This window comes from Chiloscyllium punctatum, chromosome 2 (assembly GCF_047496795.1).
Source record: "Chiloscyllium punctatum isolate Juve2018m chromosome 2, sChiPun1.3, whole genome shotgun sequence".
In the NCBI taxonomy this organism is placed as follows: domain Eukaryota; kingdom Metazoa; phylum Chordata; class Chondrichthyes; order Orectolobiformes; family Hemiscylliidae; genus Chiloscyllium; species Chiloscyllium punctatum.
Window position 1 is genome coordinate 73,360,361 of NC_092740.1, and position 11,048 is coordinate 73,371,408.

General features: G+C 42.6%; 1 protein-coding gene across 2 annotated transcripts in view; it reads right to left on the minus strand.

Moving 5' to 3' along the window:
- pggt1b (protein geranylgeranyltransferase type I, beta subunit) overlaps positions 1-11,048 on the minus strand; it is a 65,333-nt gene that overhangs the window by 45,757 nt on the left and 8,528 nt on the right. For both annotated transcript variants that reach the window (XM_072584072.1, XM_072584063.1), the window contains exon 2: positions 4,306-4,424. In XM_072584072.1, coding sequence (XP_072440173.1) covers positions 4,306-4,424 — 119 coding nt within the window. The remainder of the gene's footprint in view (positions 1-4,305; positions 4,425-11,048) is intronic.

Consider the following 11,048-nt stretch of genomic DNA (forward strand, 5'->3'; position numbering starts at 1 on the left):
AGAGATTCTGGTACAATGAGCCAGGAAGCCACTTTATGATCAAACGTTTGCCTTCCGTGCTAGGAAGCCATTTTGTAAAACAAAGGGGGTTTGGAACACAGTCAGGGTGACTGTGAAGAAGATTGAGGATCGTACGCCACTCGATCGCACCCTGTTTATCAAGAAGGTTCTGTTGGGATGCTGTGGGTTTGCTGCTGCGGACGTGTACTGCCTGCAGGATTTCCCTGGGGCAGGCTACTTCGATGTGACCTTCAGAAGCGTGAAGCAGTGTGAACAGCTCCTGAAGGTCTTCAAGGAGAAGGAAGGGGAGCCGCTGTTTTCCATCTTGTCAGCGACTCCATTGTGTGTGCTTCCTGCAGAGGAATCGGGTTGTTACAATCCATATGTACAACCCTTACGTTCCAGCAGCTGATGTCCTGACCTTCCTGGGAAGGTCCGTCCAAGTTGAGGGAGAAGCCACTGATGTGATCGACCCCTTTGGGATCTGGACCAGCAAGCGGCAGGTCAGGGTAACTCTGAGGGCCGATGACAGTGGGAACATCCTCCACCCACCCTCGAGCTTCGCAATCGGAGGCAGCAGAGGCTACCTGACATATGCAGGGCAGCCCAAAGTGTGCCGAACCTGCGGGAAGTCGGGACACGTGGCGGCGGATTGCAAAGTGACCATCTGCAGGAACTGCAAACAGGAGGGTCATTTGACTAAGGACTGCCAGGAAGAAAAGAGCTGCAACCTGTGCGGAGAGGCGGGCCATATGTATAAGACCTGCCCAAGACGTGGGGGCCCCACTTACGCACAGATGGCTGGAGGTGGCAATGTGAGCCATGGACCCCCAAAGACCAGTAAGGTCCACCCGGACAGCAGGGAAACGGAGTCTGGTGGCACCCAGAAAGAAGAACAGGCTAGAGTGGAGGAGGCGGCAGCCAGCGGAGAGACACAGCAGCTGATCCTAGCTCTAGCCGAACAGATGGAAGAAATGGAGGAGGAGGTAATCAAGCAGGCAGAGGAGTGGATACCTGTTAAAAACAGGAAGAGGAAATCTTACCAGGCTCCCAAAGCCCCCCAGCAAAAGGGGAAAAGACAGCTGCACGAGGGAGGGACGGCCAGCTCTTCGGAGGGGGAAGATGGACGCAAAGAAGGCCATCACCACCAGAAGAAGAGACAGAGCGCCGTCGGTAAAGAGGAGGGCTTTTCCTCCCAACCAGGAAACAATGGACCCCCCGAAGTCCACCCTCCACCCAGTGAGAACCAAGAGGTACCCACTGGCCCACAACTACAGGCAACCGAGATATGTGATCCTCTGACAGTCCCACTGTCAGACACAGAACTGGACAGGGAGGACCCTTGCCTTGGCTCAATGACACCAGAGCGGGCAAATGACCCCAGTGAGGAGCTGGATAGCTACCTCAGCCCAGCGAAGGTCCAGCAGTTCGTGCTAACCATGGGGATGTAGACAAGCTACCCCAGGGACAGGACAGTCAAATGAACAATGGTAACCCCATAAACTGGGGGTTAAAGAAGTTTCAATTTGTTTTCATATAACAGGGCACCCAATCTTCAGGGTTCCGCTGAGGCCACAGCCAAACACCAAGAGACTGGATAGTTAATAAATGTAACTGTTAATAGGATCACTGTGAATTCGATTAATTCAATTTGTTCTTTGTAATGTTAAGACATGCAATGTATATAACTATGAACGACATGGAAAAATTGTACAAGTACCAGAGATTTATTTATATGAATAAAGTATATTTTGAAATTAAAAAAAAAAATTGTACCTCCCTGTACATCCAAAATGGGCTTTGGGGAGGGAATCGGAAATTGGATCAGACTGCTCTACACCAACATTGTCAGTGCAGTCTCAATCAATGGGTGGGACTCAGATAGCTTCCCTGTAAGATCTGGAGTCAGGCAGGGATGCCCCCTCTCACCCGCCTTGTTTGTGTGTTGCATACAGCCATTTGCCGAATCCATCAGGAAGGATGCGAGCCTGAGAGGGGTGACTATTCCTGGCAGCGGGGGCCTGCAGGTTAAGGCCTCCCTGTACATGGATGACGTCGCTGTTTTCTGCTCGGATCCGCTGTCCGTGCACAGACTCGTGTGCATCTGCGACCAGTTCGAACGGGCCTCGGGGGCCAAGGTAAACCGAGGCAAGAGCGAGGCCATGCTCTTCGGGAACTGGGCCGACCAATCCTCTATCCCCTTCACCGTCAGGACTGACCACCTGAAGGTGCTGGGTATTTGGTTCGGGGGGGCTGGGGCGTGGGCCAAGACCTGGGAGGAGCGGATCAGGAAGATGAGACAGAAACTAGGCAGATGGGGGCAACGGTCGCTCTCCATCGCGGGAAAAAACCTGGTCATCAGGTGTGAGGTACTCTCAGTATTGCTATATGTGGCACAGGTCTGGCCTATCCCCAGGACCTGTGCCGCCGCAGTCACCCAGGCCATCTTCCAATTCATTTGGAGATCAAAGATGGACCGGGTCCGAAGAGACTCTATGTACAAAGACCGGTGCAATGGGGGAAAAGACACGCCCAATGCCACCCTCACCCTGATGGCCACCTTTGTGTGTGGCTGCATCAAGCTGTGCGTGGATCCCCGGTACGCAAACACCAAGTGTCACTACATACTGAGGTTCTACCTGTCCCCGGTGTTGCGAAGAATGGGCCTGGCCTCGCTGCCGCGGAACGCTCCGAGTAGTTGGACCGTTCCGTATCACCTGTCCTTCGTGGAGAAATTTATGAGGAAAAACACCTTTGACCACAAGTCCATCAGGAAGTGGTCAGCACGTAGCGTCCTTGAGACCCTTCGGGAAAAGGAGAGGGCGGATCCTGTCGAGCGGTTCCCTGAGCAGACTGTCAAAGCCATTTGGCAGAATGCCTCATCGCCAGAACTTTCCAACAAGCACCAAGACATGGCTTGGCTGGTGGTGAGAAGGGCTCTGCCTGTGAGATCCTTTATGCACGCCCGGACTCTCTGCCGCACCGCACGCTGCCCTCGAAGCAGCTGCGGGGGGACGAGACTGTCACACACCTCCTTCTGGAATGTGCCTATGCAGAAGAAGTCTGGAGAGGAATGCAGTGGTGTTTGTCCAGAGGTTCGTCCCGAGCAGCACCGTGACGTGGGACTCCGTGCCACTTTATGATCCCCAGGACACACACAGAGACAAACATCAACTGTGCATGGAGGATCATCAACTCGGTGAAGGACGTTCTCTGGGCGGTTCGAAACCTGCTGATCTTCCAGGTGAAGGAGTTGACCCCGACTGAGTGTTGCAGACTGGCACATTCCAAGGTCCAGGACTACATGTTGAGGGAGGCGCTAAAGCTTGGGGCAGCTGCCACCAAGGCGCGGTGGGGAAAGACAACCGTGTAACATCTGCCTGTCTGAGAAGAACAGGGGGCCCATGCAGTCATTTGGGCTCTGCTGACGCCTCAGCTAAATATATGGATATATGATTGATAAACGTACAGACCTGTATATATGAATGATAAACATTTGCATACAGAGATCAGAATTATGTATGTATGGCATGACCAACTGTACAGACCATCAAGTATATTTTTGAAATTAAGAAAATTGTATCTGACATGTGAGCTGTGCAAGGTTACCTCATGAACTCTCCAATTAGCTCAGACTGGTACCTCTTTATAATAAGAGTTTATCTCGCTAGCAGGTGCCTAACTCGGCTAGGTATGTTTTTCCCACCTGATGAATGGGCCTGTGGGAGTCATTAGTCAAGCGTGCACAGACCTGTCAATTAACTTTTCTTCCTTACGAATTATTGTCTTTCACTGTTATCTGTCTAATTAAGAACATGCAATGTTTCTGTAAACTCTTGTATAAAGGAAGCCACTTTGTATCGGTGCATCGGACTAGCCTGCTGGGACACTTGAAGAGCTGGTACCCTATTCTCCTAGGTTATTAGAACCTAGCTAGTTTAGGTTATAAGTATCAGTGTTATGTTGTAACAGTGATGCTATGAGTGAATAAAAGGATGACTAAAATTAAACTAATCTGTTTATAAGAGGTTTTTTATTCCAGACTTCCAAAGAGCATGATCTCCGGAACGAACCGAGAGATGCTTTACAGGTCTGAGTCCACAAGAGATTGCCTGGGCTGTCACAAATCTTACTTCAACATATCTGTGCGAATTAAGTGATTGAGAGTAGAATACCAATCATCAGAATCAATGTACAAAATTATTCAAGATCAAAAGAAACTTTGCAGAAATAGACTGAACACAAAATAATGAAGTATCGTTAAAAAAACAGTAATTTCAAGATTTAAAACAAAAACTCACTCACTGTCTTCAGTGGGAAGGACTTGGAGGGAATAAATCCATTCGATGATGCTGGTTTTATCCACTAGATGCAAGGCACTCAGGATGTCCAGGCCAGATAATGCAAAGAAAGCAATGGTCAACCTAAATTATTATAAAACAAAAGTAAAATAAAAGTAAACATTTTCACAACCCATATTGCAGGATACGCACAGAATAAAGTATTAGCTGAGAACCAGACAAATCCTGCTCTGGGTAACTTGTAGTTTAAAAACAAATCACATGCATATAAAAATATCTGGCAGTATTCTACGTACAATACTTGGGTAATCCTCAATTACGTAAAATGTTCTATATACCTGCAGAACCATTTCAATGGATCTATTGAATTGGCAGACATTCAAAAAGTCTTTGCACTCTGCAATGTAGCGCCAATATTTGGATCTGAGCAAGAAATGAAAACAACTCCAAAATACTTAAGTTCTGATTTTTCCAGGGATTGAATGGAAGATTATACTAAAGTGTGGAGAATGATTTTATTTCAGCAAATTATATTTCATTACTTCAAATGTGAGTTTCTTCAATGGATTGCAAGGTACTTAATTTCAAAATTTCACATTTTAAAATGTTAATGCCAGAACTAAAATAAAAACTGACCTACTTAATTATTATTCCATCAAACAATGAACCTCAAGACCTCTGCAGACTTGTCCAATCAGATATATTATACATTTAGATAGCATAAATTTTCATAATTGCAATTAGATCCAATTGAAACAATACTTAACTGATAGACATTTACTGCATATTCCTGGATTTTTTTTAAAACATCTGACCAAACCAAGAGCAATGTACAGTACTGGGCTCAGCTTTCTGGAATTCAAATTCATTATATCAAGTAATAAAGACTTCTTGTTGTTATTCTGCATTCGTGCTAGCAATCTAAAAGACATTCTAGCTATTTTCAGCTGGGAAATCTATGTTGAGATGTGAAGTCTCAAAAGCTTGAAAGGGATGAAAATACAAAATCAATGTGGAAGAAAGGTACTGGATTACTAATTGTATATTTGTACTAAATGAGTCAGAATTGATTCAGCCTCTAAAGCTCTTGAATATATGATGGAGTTCTTCAATTCAATGTTCAGATTAATGCTCCGCAGCATTGTTTTAAAAAAGCTGTACAAGCTGACAGATGAAAAAAAGGTAGAGTTCTTCATTTTACTTTACGATGACAATACTGTATACTGGATGTAACAGCTTTAATATATGCAAGTCATCAACTTAATTATACTGCTAACTCTACACAAATCTTGAATTAACACAGCAGTATGCAAAAGTACTTGAATAGATACATGGCACTGACAACTTTCATAGATTCTCAAATACAGTTGAAGAACTGGCAGCATCTGTGAAGAGAAAGCAGTGTTAATGTTTCAAGTCAAGTGACCTGAAATATGAACTCTGCTTTCTCTCCAGAGATGCTGCCAGACCAGCTGACATTTTCAAGCAATTTTTGATTTTGTTTCAGTTTTTTAATATTAAAGAACTTGACTTTATTTCATGCGTTTCATGGTCAAAGGACATCCCAAGTGTTTCACAGCCAACTGAAATGCTTCTGCTGTAACACTATAGTGCAGGATATGTATACAGATAGCTTGGTTTTAGAAACTACAGGTTACTAGACCTGCTGTGTTACTCTAGCACACGGTTTTTGTTTTCAATAATTAGTTAATTTAAAGGGTTGATTGAAAGATAAATGTCAGTGAGGACTCTAGAAGAGTGTCTTATTCTTTTGTGACTTCTACTATTGGTTGTGTACCAGCATATGGTAAATAGGTTTCACATTTCATCAGATGGAGCACTAACTGTACCAAATAACATGCTTATGGTGCTGGTTAGAGTTGAACCACAACCTTGTGACTCAGCTTAGCGTTACCACTTTCTTGAGGTTGTCACAAAAACTGTTCTGTCTGGACTAAATCAGATTTTAGTTCTACAATAATATGAAGGACACTGCCCTATGAAGTCAGTCTTTTTTCCAACTGCCCCTAGTGGCTGAAGTAGAAAGCTCAGCAACAGGTAAACAAGCTCTCATAAGCACTGAATACCAGCTTTGTCAGTGGCCACCTTCAGAAAATGTATTCAAAAGGCCAAACCCCAAACACATTCTCTACAATTTACCCAGAGCAAAGAAAATCCATAGATAATGCCTCCAACTACTGAAAGGAACAGGCCTAATTTTCCTGTCCCTCCCGTCCTTTGGCATCTTCTCAAATGATTCTGAGAAGATGAAGGCTAGTCATTGTGGAATTAAAAGGCTCATCACATCCCCCAAAACCTCCTTAATGTAAACGCACAAAGGATAGAATAATGCATGCTTTGTCAACACAAATTGGCTGCAACATAATTGACGAATTATGGATGCTGTTCGGATAATGCAAACTTTCTGTGAATGGGGTATAGAGATTTTATATAGTGATTTTCTAAAGCACGAGGTTGCAGAGGAACAGCTGTCACATTATATCAGAAAACCTGTACAATTAACAAGAAAGCGAACAGAACCAGCCATATGGATATGGTGATTCTATGAGGTTAAATATTAGGAATGCCACAAACTTTCAACTCCCTAATCTATCCACCATCTACAAGGCACAAGTCAGGAGTGAGATGGAATACTCTTCACCTGCCTGGAAGAGAGCAGCTCCAAAGTATTCAAGCAACTTGATACCATATTGGTCAAAGCAGCCTGCTTGTTTAGCACCCCATCTATAACTTCTGTATTCATGCAGTCCACTACAGACAAACAGTATCAGTGTGTGCCAATTAAAAGACACACTGCCAATAACTCTAATCTTCTTCAAAAACACCTTTCAAAACAATGACTTTCACTACCTTGAACGCAGGGGCAGATGCAGAGCATCACTACTGCAAACTCTTCTTCATGCCACATTCAATCCTGATTGAAAACTATAACTCCTTTCCTAACAGTATGGTGGGTATCTGCCAAAGGACTGCAGTAGCTCTCATGGGCAATTAGGGATGTGCAATAAATGCCAGACTACCCAACTATCTCCAAGCGAAGAACAAATAAGAAAAAAATTCCATCAGACAAAAGAAATTTACATTTAGTGATATGAAAAAAAATGTCTTCAGCGAGTTAAATGGGACTCAGCAGATAAACAAAACATGCTATTGATGATTATGCTATTTTACTGACATCTTCCTTTGACATTTTTTTGTTGTTTCTCCACTAGTCCCATAAAACCAACTTTTGTCTGGCATCTTGCTCCTGCCTTCCACCCAATCGCAGACTTTTCCTATTGTTATCATCCCTCCCACTGCCTACGCATTTTTGATTGTACAGATATCTTTAATTTTACAGTTTGACAACTTGAAAAAAGTTAACTTGCTCCCTCTCCACAGATAAAACCTGAACTGCATTTTTCAGAGTCATGATAGCACGGAGGCAGCCATTCAGTGCATCCTGGCCATGTAAATCACATTACTACCATTCTCCAACCCTCCCCCCACATCCCTGATCATTTTTCCTTTTTCAATATTCAAATTTTTAAAATGTTAATATTTTATAGCACAAAAGGTAGCTGGTCTGTCCATTGCATCTCCATTAGCCAAAAAATGAACTGCCCAATCAAATCCTACATTCGGCACTTGGTCCGAAGTTTTTCAGGTGCACATCCAGCCACCTATTAAAAAGGTTTCAGCCTTTGTTGCCCATTCAGACAGATTTTCAGACCTTGTCACCCTCCAGGTGAACATGTTTTTCCTCATTTCATCTGTAATTCCTTTACAAATCCCTCCTTGAAGTCTACCCAATTAGGACCCCTCCCATCTGCTCTATCTAGCCTTTCACAGCCTTGTGAAATAAAGTCTCTCCCCAAGCTTTCTCTGTTCCAAGAAAATAACACCAAACTGAGTCTTTCCTCATGGTTGTGATTTTTCCATTCTGGCCACATCCTCTGTATGCTAAGTGCAATTACATGCTTTCTGTATTGAGGGAACCATGGCTGCATGCAGTACATAACGCATGATTAATTAATGTTGTATATAGCTTCAGCATATCAATGTTCCTCTGTCCTTTGCTTCAGCTGATAAAACAAAGTATTCCAAATACCCTTTTAAATCGCCTCATCAACACATCTAGCTTCAGGCCCCTGTGCATATTCACTCAAAGGTCCCTTACCCGCCTCAAAACCTCCCTGCATTCCACCAATGAACTGTATAGTCCATTTTTTTTTGACTTTTCCAAATACATCACCTCTGACTTCTGGATGAATTCCATTTAACACATTCCTGTCTACCTGGTCAATCAACTGATATTCTCCTGCAGTCGATATCTCACTATCAAAAACGTGGTCAATTTTTGTGCAACTTGCAAATTTCTTGATCACCTGTCCCTGCACTGCATTCAAGTCATTAATATACACAACAAACTGAAGGGACGCAGAACTAAGTCCTGTTGAACATCACTGGAAGTAGCCTTTCAGAGGCAACAACACCATCAATGATTAAACTTTTTTTTCCTACCACCAGGCCAATTTGTATCCAGCTTACGATATTCCTTGCATCCCAAAAGGCCTTTTTGTTTAAACAAAACAGACTGCTACTTGGGGCCTTGTCATTAGTCCCACACAAATCCACACAGACTATCACAAGCAGTACCCTCACTAATCCACTTTATTACTTCAAGAAATTCAACCAAGTTAGATACCACCCTTCCTGAAATCCACGTTGATTGTCCTTGATTAGTCCATGCATTTTAAATAAACAATTTATTCTGTGCTTCAGAATTAGTTTCAATGATTTGCCTACCACAAAGGTTAGACTAAATAAATACAAGCCAGACAGCCTATGAACAAAAAAGTAATAACAGCAGTCCATCAATTCTATGACATACAGTGAGGATCCACAATGTAGTGACAAGTGACCAATTATGATAAGAACAACCACAAAATAATCAGAGACACAGCCACATCTTCTGCCTCTACACATTAGCTTTTTGTTTTCAGTGGTACTCTTACTTCCTTTTACTCAATGAACTGAAAAAATCTTTGGGTTCACCTGGATTTTTAATTGCCAATATTCTTTTACATCCTCTTTACTTTCCTAAATTCCTTTTTGATTTTAACCCCACACCTTTTATAATGATGCTCAGAACTGCACCCTCTCTTGTCGCTATATGCTGGCCAAAAGAAGTTTGTTTCATTTCATCACATCAACATTCTGCCCCGTTAAACTTGAGGGAGTTAAAATAATTCATTATTGTCCTGATGATTTTCCATTTTTCAGAAATTTATCCCCATAATTTGCTCTACCTCCTGACAGCTTGGTAGTCTAAAAAAGACTTCCAGTACTGTGATAGAATGTTTTCTTAAAAAAGGTTTTTAACTCAATGTATATGGTCTCCTTTGATGATTTCCAGTATTTTGTTTTTAATTTCACATTCCCAGCATACCCAGTATTTTGCATTACAGGTAGACAATCCTTTATCTGAAATTCTGAAATCCAAAGCTGTTTCATTTTTTTCTCCATAACAAGGTTGTTTGGCGTGCAAACATTTCAACCAACTTAACACCCACTCAATCCACATCACTCAGCTGTGACGTGCTGGCATGGCCCAGGACTGGCAGGCGTCAATTCTGTTTCAGTGCTCATAGGAGCCACATGTGCGCCTGCTGCTCAGTAAAATTTTTTATTTCAATGTGAAAATGCCATTTGTTCAAAATCCCAAACATTCTGAAATCCGAAAACCAGCTGGCCACAAGGGTTTCGGATTTTTGGTCTACCTGTACCTAGTTTGGATTTAACAAGTAGTTCTAGGGTTCAAACTAATAATTTTCTTTTAACAAACGTAGAGTTGCTACAACTCAAACAAAATGCCTCAGCTCTAAGCTGACAGTAGACAAGCAGAAGGTTGGAAGAACAGGCCAAGCAAAACCCCATTTTTAACATTTAATAATTTTGCAGCATGTACTGGACACAGTGATTGAAGTTTTCAGCAGTATCACTTAAGTTCTCAGAGTTGCCTTTCTGAAGCAAAACGGGCATTTTGTTTGAGATTCCCACTGAACACCAATATCCAACTATGGAGTTTGGGACACTGGATCATAAGCCAAAACCAATTTTAATTTCTGAAAAGAAAAGGAATCCTACACAGCGCCCGAAAGCAGATTATTTCCCAACCAATTACATGGACAGATACTTTTCAATGTGTTAATTGAGGGCAGCATAGACCATTAATTTAGAGCTCTTACGTTGCAGTGGTAATTTCAATATCTTAGAGCCAGAAGCCAGGGTTCAAGCCACACAGCAGAAGTGTGTCATAACAGTTGAACAGATTGTTTAAAAAATATCTAGACAAGATTAGTCAAGGGTAAGTGGGACAGGAACCAAGATAATCTTCTTGCAGAGGCAGAGGCTTGTCTGAGTTAATAAATGAGTACTTTACAGGTGACTATATTAGCAATGAGAATTCTACTAATATAGTAAAAAGAGGAAGCAGTTGTGACACTGAACAGGATAAAAATAAATAAAGAAGGATTAAAATGTTAAGGTTGGCCAGCCTCAAAGCAGGAATGTCACCTGTCCAGAGGTGAAGCAACCTAGATTACCGACAGAAATAATGTGAAAATTGCAGAGTATCAAACCTTGGTCTTACAATCCTTGGGCACAGGATTGGTGCAACAGAGGGAGTACTCAACTTTACATCACATTCAAAAGAAAACCGGATAAACCTGGCTATTGGAGGGC